General features: G+C 37.6%; 1 protein-coding gene across 1 annotated transcript in view; it reads right to left on the bottom strand.

Moving 5' to 3' along the window:
* The window catches only part of LOC150079400 (SH3 domain-binding protein 5 homolog), a 70,387-nt gene extending 51,028 nt beyond the window's left edge, over positions 1-19,359 (bottom strand). Inside the window, exon 1 of the mRNA XM_090383406.1 lies at positions 19,245-19,359. Within this exon, the coding sequence (XP_090239532.1) occupies positions 19,245-19,319 (75 nt within the window). The 5' untranslated portion in view covers positions 19,320-19,359. The remainder of the gene's footprint in view (positions 1-19,244) is intronic.
* Between the last annotated feature and the right edge of the window lie 324 nt (positions 19,360-19,683).

Below are 19,683 nucleotides of genomic sequence, written 5' to 3'. Positions count from 1 at the left end.
CTTGTTGTTGTGGAGCACCCTCTAGGACCAAAATGCATGTTGACATGTCCATTAGCGAAGATCGCATCCTGAAGATATGGCAGCATGATCTTATCAATAATTTTAGCAATTACTGATGATACAGCAATTGGACGATAGCTAATATGGTTATTACTACTAGCCTGTTTTGGAATCAGGGTAATTCTAAAAGTCTCCCATAGTCTTGGAAGGAATGGCTGGGAAATGCACCTGGAAATAATATGAACTAAAGAATCAATGATGAATGCACTGGACATTTAATAATAAAACAAGGATGCCGTCAGGGCCTTCACTACTATCAATTCGTAATTGGTTAATAATTTTCTGAACTGCATTCTTGTTTACATGTTGGTTGATTAGCAGGGCTGACTAGGAAGCATTTTATGTTGCATGCTATTTGTGTGTTTATAAGAATTGAATTCTTTAAATTTGTTTTGCATATCTTCAGTGCAGATGTCAAAATTGCATGTTTCCATATTGTATTTTATCCATTCCAAAGCCTGGTCATGCTGTAAGGTAGTTCTTGTTTTTGAAGAACTACCTTGCAGCATGACTTTTTATTATGCTTGAGCCTGAACATTAAATGATTTTTGTACGCCTGAATGTTTTTGAGCTGAAACAATGCTCTGCTCTTTTTATACTTTATGTATGTTGATGAAGTGCCATACTTTTTCCACTGCCTGTGGCATTTTTGTTTCCTTTTAAAGTATGGTTTTAGATGGGATTTGAACCACGGTTTGGATTGAAAAGAAAGTCTTACGAGTTCTGATGCCAACTCTGTTTTTAATCGATTCAACCATTTTATTAGTAGAAAAGTGGCATCCTGAATAGGTATATTTTTGAGAGAATCCCATGGGTAATATTTCAAGAGCCGTAAAAACTTTTCTTTTTGAAGGAATTTAATTGATGATATTCTTCTGGTGATTTCCAGAGGGGGGGGGGGGGCGAGGATTCCCACAGAAAATTACTGTTTGCAGTTCTATACTTTTGTGGTCAGATCTAAATGTAATGTTGCTGCTACGTTTTTCTTGAAGTTGAAGATTATAGTAAACAAGATCAAGTGCTTGATTACCTCTTGTAACAGGGACGTTGATTTAGCGCTTGAACTAAAAATGAGTTGGACAGCAACTTCATTTGTAAATTATATTTGGGCAGGGGGAAATTAAAATCACCCATTATAATTATGTTAGATTTTGACTTATGAACAGTGGTGATCCAGGTTACTTCATTAATAATATCATCGGTAGGTCCAGGTGGAATATAAATATTATATATTTGAAGCAGTGAATCTTTAACTTGGATCAGAAGAGAAATTCCTTCAAAGTTGTAGATGTTAATAACTTCAATTTTGGATTTTAAAAGAATTGCTGACCCTCCACCTCTTTGATTAATCCTAGATGTCATGTATGGTGTGTAGTTGAGATTTTTCAGCAGTAGGAAAACATCCTGCATCCATGTTTCAACTAAAATTATGTCATGAGATTCTTGAACCAAAAGTTCTATAAGCATAGTTTATTTTTTACACTTCTTACATTCTGAAGAAAAATGCTAAGATGAATATAGGTGTCAGAAGGATGTTTGCAAGTATTAGGAGGAAGGATAAATGATGGACTATGATGCAAACACAGACTGGTATTCTCTAGCTATGCAGACAGTTCAACAGATTGAGAGTTAGACGTTAACTTCTCACTAGAGTTGTTGACAGAACCTAGAATAGTTCCATAAAATGGCATGACGAGTAGACAATGTGGCCAGATATCAGGATTTAGATACTTTTGAAGGTTACAATCCTTTAGCTCAATTCTGAAGGATGCATATGTGGGATGTTTGGTTTTTATCTTGAAAGCACTGCCTGGAATTTCCAGCTCTAATAGCAGCTGATCCATCTGCTGGGAGGTAGTATTGGGATCTAGTCTGCTAACAAAAATATCATTACTTCTAAACATCGGACAATTTCTATTTCTAATTTTAATACAAGACTGAATATTTCTTGTTCCTATTATGCTATCATATCTGCTTTTTCCACGGAGAACCTTGAAACTTGGGTAGTTTGAAGGCAAGCTATTATGGGTAGGCACTTCAGAATTAGGATCAGACGGATGATTTTTACAGTGCATGTACATACTTCCAGGTTTCTATTGATTGCTAATTGTGGTGGGTATCATTTGTATGCTTGTGTCAACAATACGTTGCGAGGATTCACGATTCTGCTCTCGAAGAGAATGAGAGATGGAACTAGATTTTATAGATGACGCTGATGTTGTTTCTGGAACAATTCTTCAGCATCTGAACCGAGCGCTGGATCTGCAGCAACCTGATGAACATAAGAAGGGCGAGGTATTGGAGGGCTCTCAACCATTGCCTTTAGGTCAAGAAGCATGTGGTAGAATTTACATTGTTGATCTTCTATTCAAAAAAGATGCTGTTTAATATCATCATTCTCTCTAAAATGTTTTCGCAACATTTGTTCCAGGGTAACAAATGAGATATCATTGTTCGGGGATGTTGTAGGCAGGGATGATGGGTAACAAATGTCCTCAGTGTGTGGAGGCATCTAAAGTTGATTTCCTTGTATGATGTGAGGGCTTAGGAGATGGTAATAAATTGATAGTTTGTTTGTTATTTGGTTTTTAGGAGCATTAGCAACTAAGGCCATATTGCTCCAGGATATGCAGTGGTCATTCCCTGACCTTTCTGCATCCTCTGTATTTGGTGGTGACGGGCTCGAACCTCAGTCTAATCAAGAAGCGTGTGCTACGCACTGCTGCTCCTTCCCACCTGGCTACGGAGGCGCCTATAAATTGATAGAAGGAGATGAAAGATTATTAGAGCTGCATGGGAGATCAGCATATGTTGGGGTATTCTGACAGTTTAGTTTATACCGACTAGGGAGACTGTAAATTCAAACTTCCATTGATAGCTTTTTTTTTTTTTTTTTTTACAGGCACAGTACTCAGCCATGGAATAAACAAGACCCATAGCTAAGCATCGAAGAGTTCCTGCAAAATATTGTTCCAGGATTTTAACTTAGCTACAGTCTTAGTTAAGTGATATTAGCATTAGCATTAGTAGAGGCATTTGATGCAAGAAAGCAAGCTTATGCAGCATCAGACAAAAAAAAAAAAATAAATAAATAAAGTAAAATAAATAAATAAAAAATAACCACTTCCACTTCACCCCTCTGTTCGTTCGAAATACCTGTCCAGCTGAGCCTTAAACTTATTTAGGCTATCAACTTCCACGGCAAGGGATGGAAGTCTGTTCCACTTACCAACCACCCTCTGGCTAAAGGCAAATTTCCGCACATCTATCCTACATCTGTCTTTCCTCAATTTGAATTTATGCCCTCTCAGGTGATTGTTCTGAGCAAGAGGAAGAATCCCATTGGCACTGAGCATGCTCAAACCATTCAAGGCTTTATACACCTCTATCAAATCACCTCGCTGGTGCCTAGTCTCCAGACACTGTAATTTGCAAAACTTAAGCCTTTCTTCATAAGCGCACCCCTTTGTTCTATTCACTAATCTTGTTGCCCTTCTCTGTACTCGTTCCAGCAGCTCTACATCCTTCTTGAAATGAGGCCTCCAGGCCTGTATACAGTATTCTAGGTGTAGCCTAACCATTGCCTTATACAAGGGAATAATCACCTCCTTATCCCTGCTAGAAAAATTCCTATATATCATTGACAATACACCATGAGCTACTCTTGCAGCCTGTCTGCACTGCTCAGAGAACTTCATATCTGCCTGCACAACCACCCCCACGTCCCTTTCATTCTCTACCACTGCCAGTGTAGTACCACAGAGTGGATACATTGCTCTGGGGTTGCTGTTTCCCATGTGTAGTACTTTACATTTGTCAATGTTAAACTTCATTTACCACCTCTCAGCCCATTTGCTCAACCTTTCCAGATCCTGTTGCAGCAGCAGCATAGTGTCAGCAGTGTCCTTGACAACCCTGCCAACCTTCGTATCGTCTGCAAACTTGGACATTAAGCTTGATATACCATCATCAATATCATTTATAAATACAGAAAACAATAAAGGACCCAATACTGAACCCTGAGGGACTCCACTAATAACATTAGTCCACGATGAGCAGTGTCCATTGATTACCACTCTCTGTCTTCTCCCCCTCAACCACCCCTTTATCCATAGCAGCAATTTGCCTCCAATGCCACACTGCTCCAATTTGTGCAGCAGTCGTCCATGTGCAACAGTATCAAAAGCCTTTCTAAGATCCAAGTATATAATATCAAAGTTATTCCCTGCATCCAGTTCTTTTGTGACTGCATCATAGTATCCAATCAAATTGGTCAGGCAAGACTTCCCCTTAACAAAACCATGCTGTGTCCGAGCTATAACTGAAGTCTTGTCTAGATGATCCTGCAGTGCTTCTTTAACCAGTGCCTCCATTAATTTTCCAGGCACAGAAGTTAAACTCACAGGTCTATAATTACTTGTGTCAGCCTTTGATCCTCCTTTGTGAATTGGGGCCACATTTGCACATTTCCAGTCTATGGGTACCTCCTCTGAGTCCAAGGAAGCTCTCATAATTATGGCTAAGGGTTTGATTACTTCCTTTGCTGCCTCCTTTAATATAACTGGATAGATCCCATCCACCCCAGGTGCCTTTCTTGTGTTTATCTTCAACAATTTCTCCTCCACTTTACTCTCAGTTATTACAAGATTCTCTAGCTTACTGCCAGAGTTGAATACACCTCTGGCATTCCCCTCGCTGAATAACTCCTCGTGTGTGAATGTCGATGCAAAATATTTATTTAGTTTGTTAGCTACCTGAGCAGGATCCATCAACAGTTGACCCATCGATATCAAGTGGACCAATCTGATTCATCCCCTTCCTTCTAGAGTTTACATAAGTAAAGAACTCTTTGCTGTTTTTCTTTGCATCCCTTGCCAAGGATTTCTCGTAATCTGCCTTCGCCTGCCTAACCTCCTTTGTAACTTGGTTACAGATCAACTTGTATCTATCACAGGCTTCTGTGTCACGTGTTAATTTGTATGTATCCCATGCATTTTTCTTCTCTGCCATATGCCTCATTAGTTCATCTGACAACCATTTAGGCCTAAACCTTGAACAATATTTCTTAGTTGGTAATGTAAAGCCTAGTAGCTTCCAAGATAAGTTCTTTGAATGCTTCCCATTTTGAATTTGCTGTTGGTAACAGCATCAGTTGGTCCCACTGTATAGAACTTAAATACTGTCTCAGTCCATCGTAGTCGCCTTTACGAAAGCAATACCCCTTCCCTTTACCCCTAATGGTAGTTACCTCTTTGAGTAACTCCCACTTCAGAACACTGTGATCACTGCCACCTAGTGGTTCATTTATCTGCAGATTCTTAATGCATGAAGAATCACTGCTGATAATCAAATCAAGAGTATTACTCCCTCTAGTTGCCTCCCGAACATGCTGATGTAGAAAACAACATTTATAGGATAAAGTTCTGTCAAGAGTGACACCCAGATATTTTGGACATCTATTATGATGTAATAAAATACCATCAAGGTACACTTCAATATCATGATTTCCCATTTTGTTATTAAGGTGGAAACATATTACTTCAGTTTTATTATTATTTAGTTGAAGTCTCCATATACGGAAATATTCTCCTAAGATCGAAAGATCACTTGTGTCTGTTCAGTCTTTCTCAAAGTTTCATGTCTTGTAGCCACAACCCAGTCATCAACATAACCAAATTTCCTTGATCTTGTTTTAGGCATATCTGCTATATACAGACTGAACAGAAGAGGGGTGAACAGGATGACTGGACCCAGGGTATCCTACATGGTATCACCTGAAGGAGTTTATAAATTAACCCCTCTCTCTCCAGACTATCATATGCAGATGTTAAATCTATAAAGGCAGCAGAGGTTTTTAAACCTTGTTGATATCCGGCTTCTATATAGGTTGTCATCGAGAGGACCTGATCAGTGCAGCTGCGCCCTGGTCTGAATCCTGCTGGCTCAACAGGAACATGTTCTATAATTTTCTGATCGATTCTAATAATAACTACCTTGTCTATGACGCAAAAGATAAAGGCACTTTCAAATCAGCAGTCTGGGAAAGCGATTATAACCCAGAAATCTGTTTTGTATCCAAGGATAAGATGGACCAACCTTTGATGGTAACATGCAGAGTTCTTGACGACTTCCCTCATAGTCAACATCGACCAGTGATTCTTCAAATTGATGTCCAGATACTATCAGAGACATCTGTGCCTCTACCACGATGGAACTTTAAGAGAGCCAGATGGAAGGAATTTTCCGATAAATGTCTCAGATGAATCCCTCCAACCTATAAAAATTACGATAGATTTACAGGAATTGTTAAAGCCATAGCCAAAAAACATATCCCTAGAGGTTATAGGAAACAATACATTCCTGGCTGGAATGAAAATACCGAAAATTTATATAATGAATATTTGAAGAATAATAAGCAGGAAATAGCTGATGAATTACTACGTAGCCTTGATATGGCTCATCAAGAGAAATGGATTAATACTGTTGAGACTTTAAATTTTAAACATCAAGCAGGCAGGCATGGTCCTTGTTAAGGAAACTGAGTGGTGGAAATCCATTAATACGAGACAATTCTTTAATTACTCCTTTAATTAAGATTGCTGAGCACATAGTTACACTCTCTAGAGTACCAAGAGATAAAAAGCATACTATTCATATAAAGAAAAACTTAAAAACTCTGAAGACTACATGTCTTGCTGAATCGGAATATTCTCAACCATTTAAAAATGAAGAAATCACGATGGCCATAGGCAGTGTTAAATCAGGCAAGGCGCCAGGATTTGATGGAATCCATCCTGTCTGATAAACTGTGGCAAACATGCTAAGATGTGGCTTTTGAGATTTTTCTCAGATATTCTTAGGACTGGTAAGCTGCCTCGATCCTTTAAGCAGACAAAAATCATTGCTATTTTAAAGTCGGGTAAATTGAGCGATAAACCAGAAAGCTATCGCCCAACTGCCTTACTGAGCTTATAGCAGAAAGCTTTTGAAACGACTACTAATGTTTACTAAAAAAGCTGACTACTAACACTCAGGAATGTATAAACTAGAAAATTCAGTTATGTAACGTAACCAAACAAATTAATTTCAGTACCTTATGGTACTAAATGAAGGCTAAAATCATTCAAACTATTCTTATCCGAATGAGCCATAAATTCAAGTTTTTAGTTCAGGTAGAGATCACTGAAATGAAAATTCTTTAATATAGCATAACTGCATACATTGTCATAAAAATAATATTAGTTCAGACAAGTTCACTGAAATGAAAATTATATAGTATGAAAATTATATTTGTATGACTTAAATAATTTTTTTATTATTGTAATTTGCTTGATTTTAAAGGCTATGTTTTCATTTCTTTGGATAAAAAAAAAAAAAACACTGCTTAAACTATTGTTTTGTTGATCTTTATTTAACATTACTATGGTTAAATTTCATTGCTGAGAACGTAATCCCTGTTTTAAACATTACATCTAAATGATGCCAAAACATTATGACCACCTACCTAACATGATGTTTGTCCTCCACGTGCAGCCAAAACAACTCGTACCTGGCGAGGCATGGATGCTACAAGATTTCTAAATGTGTCTTGTGGTATCTGGTACCAACATGTAACCAGCAGATCCTTTAAATCCGGTAAGGTTCGTGGTTGAGATGCTGCAGATCGGAGTTGCTGTTCCAACACAAACCACAGATGCTCGATGGGATTGACATCTGGGGAATTTGGAGGCCAGGGAAATACCTGGAAATCTTCCTCATGTTCTGTGAACCAGGCTCAAACAATTTGGGCAGTGTGGCATGGCGCCTTATCCTGCTGAAAGCTGGCACTGCCAGAGGAGAAAACCGTTGCCATGAAAGGGTGTACCTGATTAGCAATGATGTTTAGGTAGGTGGTAGACGTCAGAGTGCCTGGCACATGGATGACTGGGACCCAGCTTGTTTTTGTTCCACAGTGCATCCAAGCGCCATCACTTCCCCAGGTAAACGATGCACACGTACTCGGCCATCCACATGATGCAACAGGAAACGTGATTCATTGGACCAGACGACCTTCTTCCAATTACTCAAGGTCCAGTTTCGATGCTCGTGTGCCCATTGTAGGTGCTGTCGCCGGTGAACCGTGGTTAGCATGAGCACTTGGAGTGGCCTGCGGCTATGCAGCTCCATTTTAAGCAGGGTTCGATGTATTGTGTGTTGTGACACATTACTCCTGTCACCAGCATTCCAATTACCGGCAAGTTGCACCACAGTTGCCACATACCATCTGGGAGAGCCTTCTCAACTCAAGCATTGATGAGCCGTGGTTGTCCAACATCTCGCCGACGGTTCGTGGGTTTCCCCCTCCTCGGACCACTTTCAGAAGGCACTAACCATGGCTGACTGCGAGCATCCCACCAGCTGTGCTGTTTCGGATATGCTCTGACCCGGTCACCTGGCCATTATAATTTGGCCTTTGTCAAACTCGTTTAAGTCTGCTGCCTTTCCCATCTGAAGAACAAGAGTAACATTGATTAACAGAGCTCAGTATCAGGTGTTTTTTATACCATGTCCCTACTTGCTCACATGCCGTAGCTCACCTGCAGTTGCTTCGATTTGCATAATGACTTGCTGGTCATAATGTTTTGGGCTCATCGGTGTATGGGAAATAAATTCCTGCTTTAAGAGTTTGCTTTATGAGCATGCACTAGGAACGAATTAACTCGTAAAGTCGGGAACTACCTGTATGGTAATGTTTCTTATATAACCCTTTACATTTTTTTCTTTTTTTTGGAAAGTGAGGTAACAAAACAAACATTTTAATAATAAGTACAATAAGAAAATTGCATACACTTAGACCTTCATCAATTTTTACAGAAATCCCTGACAAAAAATGAAGCTTGTGATGATTTCTGATGTATATCATTATACTTATTAAGTGTTCACAGGCTGGTTTGCAATATGAAACCCCTCTATCTGAGAATGGAAAACTGTAGTCCTTGGAGGAACTCAATAAAATATAAACTGTAGTTTGAGTTCCTCCAATTAACAGTGGGAAGTGAACCAAGATCTTTTCAAATGGACAGTAAATGAGCATTCTTATACAGCCAATAAGATTATTTCTTATTCAGATTTTAAATATTAATGATTAAAAATTACAGCAACAATGTTTTAAAAACTTTATTAAACAGATCTGATGACAATATAAAAACTAATACTTTGGTCCTTATTTACAGTATAAGAGTGCAGTGAGAATGCAGTGTTCTCCCCAGAAAATTTTGCCAGTTGGGTGGAATAATGAAGTAGCTGGGTGGGGAAGTGTAATACTTTGCAACATTATAAAATTTTCTGTTATTTATAAATGTGACTTAAGCAATCCAGAGCAAAAATTAATTGCATAATTTAACATTATGCGCTCCTGTTGCAATGACCTCAATTGCATAGTATGTTCGAATTAATAATGATCGAGATCAGTGAGCAGTATCATACGGTACAGTGTGAATCGCTTAAACTTTAGCCGGGCAGTCAGTTATAATTCACTGGGCGGTGCACCCATTCAATAGGTCCTGGGAAGAACAATGGAATGCCTTATTTATTCTATACCAATTTTATAAAGTATTTTATCTTATTAATACAAGGTAAAATTCAGATGATAGGTAATTTAATATAAAAATGAAAATTATGCAAAATGACACTTAATTTTTCGTTAAATGTTATATAAAATCCATAACAAAAAAAAAAAAAAAAATTGTTTTTAAATTTTTAAAAAAAAATTTGTTCCAGTGGAATCTGTGAAACTGTTTCCTCCTAAATACACTTGCACTCTATAGCCACTTGATGTCCTCATTCAGGCAGTAAAAGAGTTTTGCCAAGAAGTTCATCAACATACCAATCTTAGAGGGGTTTGTCTGGTGACAATGTTCCTGCATTTGTGGAAATATTATCACCAGGATAAACTCCTTAAACATGGTTTTAGGGAGTTTTTCCTGGCTCACACCTCTTGTGTCTCCTTTGTATACTTTGGGTCCGTTTCATGGGCAGATGATTTTAAAAGCATAGCTGATAACGTTTCGCTTTTGAAAAGATGAAGATTAGGTATTTGTAGAAAAGAGGAAAACAGGAAATTTTTTGGTTAAAACATTTAAGGCCACAATGCACTGGAAACTTAATTTCACTGACAAAATATACATTTCATATTAAAATACAGCCACAGGACTGTTTACCAGCATAGTATGCTTTTAAACATTAGCTTACCTAAAATTCTTTTCTATGTGGATTTCTGTTTGTATTGTATTTTATACATACACTGGTCATAACACTTTAAAGAAAAATAGTGTAGCAGACTTCTCATCTCTTCAGAAATGTTGTGTCAAAGTTTTGTTTATAACAATGGCACTGCTGTTCAGATTTGGCTCTCAAAAGCATTTCCAAAAAGGCACCAGAAATAAATCACCATTAATTTTTTTTTTCACCTTGTTGAATATTCTGACATTCAACACTGCCCTGAGGAATTAAAGTGCCAAGAATGATTTCGAAACAACATCTCATGCTTCCTTGTGTATTTTGTCAAATCTCCAACCAAGAACCACTTGTATATTACACTGAAATTTGCCTTCAATGATGCTAAAATGGAAGTTTTTTTTTTTTTTTTTTTTATGAAATCAATTCATTTTGAGTTGGTTCAAAAATTCTCTGACCAGCTTCACTGGATAATGAATTGGTGCTCTAAATACAATTATATTTAAGTTGAAGTGAAATATTTTTAGCAGGAGTGCGTTATTATTATTTATTATTATTATTATTACTAGCCACATAGTTCAAGGAAGCTTGAGGCTTATGCTGCACCAGCCAAAAAAAATTTCAGAGTTAACCTGAGAGAGAGAGACAAAGAAGTAGAAGGGAATCACCAAGAAAGAGAAAAATGATGATATCCAGCTCGGGACCCTGGGTGTGTGCCAAGTCCATACTCACCAGATGAGAGCCCCTGGGGGTTCTGAGTACAATGAACAACTATACAGAGAAATATTTGGCCAGTAAATCAGATTGTCTTATAATAAGGGATTTTAACTTCCCAGATATTGACTGGAACTTTTCAATTGGTCACTCACACACTAGTAAGGCTTTTGTGGATTGATTGATTGGATGATTGTTTTCAACGGCAGCATGTTCAAGAGGCAACTAGAGGGAGTAATAGTCTTGATTTGATTATCAGCAGTGATTCTTCATGCATTAAGTATCTGCAAATAAAGGAAGAACTAGGTGGCATTGATCACAGTGTGTCGATGTGGGATTTACTTAAAGATGTAACTACCATCATAAAGAGAAGGGTTTTTGCTTTCGTAAAGGTAACTACAGTGGTCCCAGACAGTTTTCAAATTCTATACAATGGGACCAATTAATTAATTGAGGTATATGATGCAAGAAAACAAGCTTATATAGCAACAGCAAAAAAAAAAAAAACCCTTCTCATTTCAGCCATCTGGTCACTCCAAATGTTTGTCTACTGCCTTAAGTTTATTTAAGCTATCAACTTTCACAACAACAGATGGGAGTCTGTTCCAGCAATCAACTACCTGCTGGCAAAAGGCAAACTTCTGCACATCTATTTTATGACTGTCTTTCCTCAATTTGAATCTATGCCCCCTCAGGTTTGTAATCTGAGCAAGCAGAAGTATCCCATCAGCATTGAGCCTGCTCAAACCATTCAAGGCCTTATACACCTCAATTATATCACCTCGCAGGTGCCTAGTCTCCAGATGATGTAACTTGCAGAACTTAAGCCTCTCTTGGTAAGAGTATCCCTTTGTTCCTCTCACCAATCTTGTTGCCCTTCTCTGTACTCATTCTAGCAACTCAACATCTTTCCTAAAATGAGGCCTCCAGACCTGTACGCAGTACTCAAGGTGTGGCTGGAACATTGCCTTATACAATAGGATAATCATTTCAGTGTCTCCGCTAGCAAAATTCCTATATATCATTGACAAAACTCCATGATGTGCTCTGGCAGCCTTTCTGCACTGCTCAGAGAACTTCATATCTGACTGCATAATTACCACCCATGTCTTTTTCATTCTCCACCTTCCCAAGTGTAGTACCACACAGTTGGTATGTTTCTCTTAAGTTACTGCTACCCATATGCCTTATACAATAGGATAATCATTTCCATGTCTCTGCTAGCAAAATTCCTATATATCATTGACAAAACTCCATGATGTGCTCTGGCAGCCTTTCTGCACTGCTCAGAGAACTTCATATCTGACTGCATAATTACCACCCATGTCTTTTTCATTCTCCACCTTCCCGAGTGTAGTACCACACAGTTGGTGCTCTGGAGACCTGTTTATTGTGAAATACTTTAACCTTTAAGAATCCCCACAAAGGCTCTAGTGAAAGTTACAGTACTTTGCATTTGTCAATGTTAACCTTTAATTGCCACTTTTCAGCCTATCTACTTAACTTTTCTAGATCCTGTTGCGGTAGCATACTGTCTTTACTGTTACTGTCAATAACAGCCTTGCCAACCTTTGTATCATCTGCAAACTTGGAAATTATGCCTCATATGTATCTTCATCGATATCATTCATAAATGCACAAAACAACAATAGGCCCAGCACCGAATCCTGGGGGACTCCACTAATAACATTAGTTCACATAGAGCAGTGTCCATTTATTATGTGGACTAATGTTATTAGTGGAGTTCCCCACGGTTCGGTGCTGGTGTGCTAATTGTCCCAACTAAGAAATACATTTCAAAGTTTAGGACTAAATGGACGGTAGATGAATTAAAGAGACTCGTGGCAGAGAAAAAAAATGCATGGGATACATATAAATTATCAGATGACACAGAAGACTATGGTAGATATAAGCTAGTCAGTAATCAAGTCACAAAGGAGGTTAGGCAAGCAAACGCTATGAGAAATCTTTTGCAAAGGATGCAAAGAAAAACAACAAAGGTTTCTTTATTTACATAAACTCTAGAAGGAAGGGAAGATAAATCAGATTGGTCCACTAGATATAGATGGTTCGATTGTTGATGATCCTACTAAGATAGTTGACAACCTGAATGAGTATTTTGAATATACATTCACACATGAGAATTGTCTGTAGAGAAGTGGAGGCCAGAAGCTTATCAAACTCTAGCAGGGAGCTAATGATTTTGTAATAACTGAGAGCAAAGTGGAGGAGATATTGTTGAAGTTGAACATAAGAAAAGCATCTGGAGTGGATGGGATCTATCCAGTTATATTAAAGGAGGCAGCAAAGGAAGTAAGCAAACCTTTAGCCATAATTATGAAGGCTTCCATGGACTCAGGGGAAGTCCCCATGGACTGGAGATATGCAAATGTGTCCCCAATTCACAAAGTGGGATCAAAGGATGACACAAACAATTACAGACCAATTAGTTTAACTTCTGTTCCTGGGAAATTAGTGGAGGCACTGGTTAAAGAAGCACTGCAGGATCATCTAGACAAGACTTCAGTTATAGTTTAGACACAGCATAGGTTTGTTAATAGGAAGTCTTGTCTGTCCAATTTGATTGGATACTATGATATGCTCACAAAGTAACTGGATGCAAAATATAATTTTGTTTTAATATACTTGGATTTTAGGAAAGCTTTTGATACTGTTGCACATCTACTGTACAAATTGGAGCAGTGTGGCACTAAGGGCAAGTTGCTGTTATGGATAAAGTGATGGTAGAGTGGGAGAAGACCGAGTGGTAATCAATGGACACTGCTCTTCGTGGACTAATGTTATTAGTGGAGACCCCCAGAGTTCGGTGTTGGACCCTTGTTTTCTGTATTTATTAATGATATTGATGAAGGTATATCAGGATTAATGCCCAAGTTTGCAGACGATATGAAGGTTGGCAGGATTATTATTAACAATCCTGCCAACACTACTGCAATCAGATCTAAAAAAGTTAGGCAGATGGGCTGAGAAGTTTAATATTGATAAACGCAACATACTGCATGTTGGTAGCAGTAACCCCAGAGTAATATACCAACTGTGTGGCACACACACACACACACACACACACACACACACACACACACACACACACACACACACACAGAGTGCGACTAACTACGTGTATTTGCACATATTGCTGCATGAGTAGACAGAAAATGCATACAGGCATTGTATTCTTCTGATGACCATTTCAAAGTTCTGAAACTTTTTTTAGCCCTACTATGCATTTCATTCACCCTATGGGAAAAACACACATTTAACGGAAAGAAGCATTTCCATAGCTTTATTCTGGATACATATTTTCATAAACAAAATTATTCCCACTGGTTCTCTTAAGATCTCTAATCTAATGTGACACAGGTCTTTTAAGTAGAATAATCTCCTTTCGACATCATCATGTCAAATGGCCGCCGTAGCCTAGTGGTCAGGTGCGCGGGTGCATAAGTGCATGTGCCTTGAGTGACCGGGGTTCAAGCTCGTGACTGCTGAATACGGTGCTGTTTCTTGTATTCTGTGTATCTTGTAAACTCCTCTGACCGTTTGGTCGTCCTGGAGTATAAACAGAAAATTTATTATTATTATGTGAATCTAAGGAACTTAAGCAACCTGAATTTATAATTTATAAATGCTATTATGAAAAAAAAAAAAAAAAGATTCTTGAGTTGTGAAAAAATGGTTCCATTCTTGAACTGTTTTGCTGTATCACCTATAATAAGCTCTGAATTTTTGATTTTTATTTCTGGTCAAAATACCTGGTTTGTATTTTTTCAAGTGCACAAAATCTGATTTCAATATAGGCCTATGCAATAGCAAGTATAAAGATTAATGAAATTAAAAAAAAAAAAAAAAAAAAAACCTCTCATAATGCTGAAATGATTCAAAGAAAATGAGCTCCTCTATTTTGAAAGGTTCCCAATCGCTGTACGATTCTGTTCTTCCTAGAAGCTTAAAAAAAATCAGATGGGCAATGCCAATAAAATAATTATTTAAAAAAAAAAAAAAAAAAAAACCAGTGGTATATGTAACTAAAATATACTGATTAATGTAAATGCATAAGAAATATAAATTTTAGCAATTTTAACTTAGTTTGTTGTTGTTTGTTTTCATTTGATTTTTAGGAGCATTAGCAACTAAGGCCATATTGCTCCGGGAATATGCGGTGGTCATTCCCTGACCTTTCCGCGTCCTCCGTATTTGGTGGTCACGGGTTTGAACCCTAGTCTAATCAAGAAACGTGTGCTACGCACTGCTGCTCCAACCCACTTGGCTACAGAGGTGCCCCTTTAACTTAGTGTGCAATTCAATGCTATAAATTGTTATTCTTTAACTTTTTTCATCTCACTTAAAATAAACAGATAAATATTCAGCAGAAGGAAGAATGCCATCAATTTTAGCAGCAAGACAAGAAAGCAAGCATTCTACAGGAGCCAAAAAAAAAAAAAAAAAAAAAACTCTCATAATGCTGAAATGATTCAAAGAAAATGAGCTCCTCTATTTTGAAAGGTTCCCAATCGCTGTACGATTCTGTTCTTCCTAGAAGCTTAAAAAAAATCAGATGGGCAATGCCAATAAAATAATTATTTAAAAAAAAAAAAAAAAAAACCAGTGGTATATGTAACTAAAATATACTGATTAATGTAAATGCATAAGAAATATAAATTTTAGCAATTTTAACTTAGTTTGTTGTTGTTTGTTTTCATTTGATTTTTAGGAGCATTAGCAACTAAGGCCATATTGCTCCGGGAATATGCGGTGGTCATTCCCTGACCTTTCCGCGTCCTCCGTATTTGGTGGTCACGGGTTTGAACCCTGGTCTAATCAAGAAACGTGTGCTACGCACTGCTGCTCCAACCCACTTGGCTACAGAGGTGCCCCTTTAACTTAGTGTGCAATTCAATGCTATAAATTGTTATTCTTTAACTTTTTTCATCTCACTTAAAATAAACAGATAAATATTCAGCAGAAGGAAGAATGCCATCAATTTTAGCAGCAAGACAAGAAAGCAAGCATTCTACAGGAGCCAAAAAAAAAAAAAAAAAGGTGTCAATTACTATTTACCCATTTCTAAAAAGTAATTAATGACCCAATTTTGGCTTGAACCCTGTCAGATTTTCTACCTCAACTACCTTGGGAGGTAACTTTTTCCAATGATCAACAATGTGATGCACAAAGGTGTACTCCACGAGATCTAATCTTCTATTACTTCCCAAAATTATATATATGTTCCCTTGTTCCTGTCTCACCTCACTCAAAGTGAAAATACTTCCCTCGTTCTTTCTGTTTACTTCTAAGATGTTCCTCATAGGAACCACCCATAGGATACCAATCTGGTTATCCTTCTTTGGACCCACTTGAGAAGTTCTACATCCTTTTTTTTAAGTGATGTCACTAGACCTGAATACAGTATTCCATATGAGGTCTCACCATCATTTTATAAAGAGAAATAATAACAGCCTTCCTACTGGCAAAGGTCTTATTAATCATTGATAATACACCCCAAACTATCCTGGCTACATGCCTGTATCCTAACACTTAAATCTTTCTCATCCTGGACCATTTTTAATTAATTACACTGGTCGACATGTAAAATATTACGAAAATGAAAATACCCAATCTTGGCTAATTTCATGCTGCTAAACTCAAATCACATTAAAATTTGTCGATTGGCTCTTGTTTTTGAATTACAGTTGGGAGCCTCATTAGCGAGTTATCTACATTATCAACTAGAACTCTCAGCAAAAAGCATGGCAACGCTGCAGTTTCAGTATTACCACTCTTTTATCACATGATCGGCAACTGTTGCCTCACTCTGCATCACGTGATAAGCTGTTGTTGCCTCAAATGCATCTTTAACTCTGTTGCAGCAATCTTCACGTATTGGATGATTTTTTCTCAGTTAATGGTTGTTCTCTGTGAGTTTTCTACTTTTTGCACAGTATGTGTTGTGTAAGAATAATATGCTCCACAATTGTGTGAATAGTCCAGATGACTTCTGTTACGTATGTGGAGAAGTCACGTTAGCTTCGAGAAAGCATCCCTTAACTTGAAACATAAAACAGGCCTATTTCTTGTACTTTGGGTATAAAGTAGGCAGTCAGGACAAGAATTTGGCTCCACACATATGCTGCACTACCTGTTCATCAAAACTCAATGTGTGGGTAAATCGAAAGGGATGTTTATGCCTTTCGCAGTGCCCATAATATGGAGGGAGCCAACAAATCATGTCACAGACTGTTTCTTCTGTATGATGCCTCCTATTAGAAAAGGGATGACAATGAAGAAAAAGTGGACAGTGACATACCCAAATATACCATCTGCAATTCATCCCGTGCCTCACGGTTAAGTACTACTATTCCTGAACATTCAACCATTTTTCTGTACACTCTGATGAACATCAACTTGATATACACAAAGAAATACAGAAGCCATCTATGTCAAGGGATCTACCATTTTGTCCAAACCTTTATCCTTCTGAACCACATAAGATCACAGAAAGTGAGCTTAATGACCTCATCAGGGATCTCAAACTGCCAAAGAATAAGGCAGAGCTTTTGGCCTAGAGGCTACAACAGTGGAATCTTCTAGATGACAACATTTTGTACTCGAAATAAAGACAATGATAAATCCTATCAAACAGAAAGTGAACACTGTTTGTAAAGATGTGGATGGCCTAATTGCAGCAATGAACATGAGGCATGTTCCGGAAGAATGGCGACTATTTATAGACGGTCCTAAGATCAGCCTTAAGGCTGTGTTATTAAACAATGGAAATATGCTGCCTTCAATACCTCTTGCGTATGCCGTCCACAAAAAAGAAACATATGCAAACACGGAGAACATCCTCTTAGGTGTACATTATCAGAAGTATGAGTGGTAGATATGTGGCGATTTAAAAGAAATCACCATTTTATTAGGACTACAAAAGGGTTACATTAAGTATTGTTGCTTTCTCTGCGACTGGGATAATCGTGTCAAAGATTATGCACTACGAGAAGAGGAGTTGGCCTCAATGAAAATCATTAACACTTGGAATGAAGAACATAACATTTGAATCTCTGGTAGATCCAATAAAGTTTTGCTTCCACCACTTCACATCAAACTGAGATTCATGAAAAATTTTGTGAAGGCTTGGAAGTGAACAGTCCTGCATTCACATTTAACTTACAAGATTCATTCTAAACTTGCATTCTTACTTGCATTCATTCTAAACTTACAAGAGACATTCCCAAGACTTAGTACAGAGAAGATTAAGGCAAGAGTTTTCATTGGTCCCCAAATAAGGCAACTTTTCAGAGACGAACAGTTCAAAAGTGTTCTTAGTGATAGCGAGAAATAAGCGTGGAAAGACTTTCAAAATGCTTCGACTGGTTTTCTAGGAAACGTTAAAGCTGGAAATTATAGGCAGCTTCTGGAAGATCTCATTACTTCTTACAAAAAACTAGGGTGCAAGGTCATTGAAGATGCGTTTCTTGCACTCACACCTGGATTTCTTCCCGCCAAACTGTGGTGCCATCAGCAATGGACATGGTGAGCACTTCTATCAAGACAAAGATACAAAAGCAAATGGAGTGCCACCATGTTAGCCAATTATTGTTGGATGGTGAAAAGGGATGCTCCCAAAGCTGAATACAAAGCAAAAGATGAAAAAGTTGTGTGTTTGATACAGGTATGTTCCTACCTCTTACTGCCATATAAATAAAAAATTACCTTATATAAATATAAAAAACTACTTTTTTTCGAAAACAAGAGCCAATCTGCCATTTTAAGCACTATTTCCATGTTTAGTACCACAAAATCTATAAAGTAACAAGATATGACCCAAAATTTGTTGTTTAGTGTTGTGCCCTGTAGTCTGGATAGATAATTCCTTTCATCCCTTGGATTTCTTTTTCACCAAATGCAAAACCTTATAATTAGCAGGGCTGAAATTTTCTTGCCGTCTTTCAGACCATATGCTTAGTCAATCTAATCTGAAGCAGCATGGCCAGCTCCCAACTGTGAACCACTCTAACTACCTACCTTAAAATCATCAGTAAGCTTGACAACTTTCCCTGTTGTACCCTTACTAATATCACATTGGAAAATCAGAAACAAGAGAAGCCAAAATAGCGGTATCACCTCAGCAGATGCAATTCACTACATTAGTCCACTCTGAAGAATGTGAGCTAGAAGCATGCTTACAAACTATAATATATATATTTCTAGATAATAATAAATTAGTGAGAAAAACTAACCTGAACACGAGGATCTAGTGTTTCTTCATTATGAGACTCATCCATCAGATAATCACTAGGGCAATTGAAAGTCATAAAGTTATCCACCCCACCCACACTTCACGAAATCTTTAACATCTGGTGACCTGCAAAAGTTATACAAATAGGGTCAATATCAAAATACATAAGTAATTCCAAGTTTTTCATCTTAACAGAAAAGAGTAAGATTCACTCATGACTACATGATAAACTATTAGCCACTCTTTAAATATGAAAGAAATCTTATCATAACAAGATCAACAAAAATTAAATTCAACAGCTTATAGAATCAATAAGATAAGGCTGATTGTTTTGGAGGCTTTTGGTGCAGCAGCCACTTTTGTCATGTAAAAGTACATAGTGATTATCCAATACAATAAAAGAACAAAATAAAAAGAAACTATTGTACACAATACCATCT

This window comes from Mastigoproctus giganteus, chromosome 10 (assembly GCF_048544385.1).
Source record: "Mastigoproctus giganteus isolate SK-2022 chromosome 10, ASM4854438v1, whole genome shotgun sequence".
Classification (NCBI taxonomy): Eukaryota; Metazoa; Arthropoda; class Arachnida; order Uropygi; family Thelyphonidae; genus Mastigoproctus; species Mastigoproctus giganteus.
The sequence above is the reverse complement of the archived record's forward strand: the minus strand, read 5'-3'. Positions and strand labels throughout refer to the sequence as shown.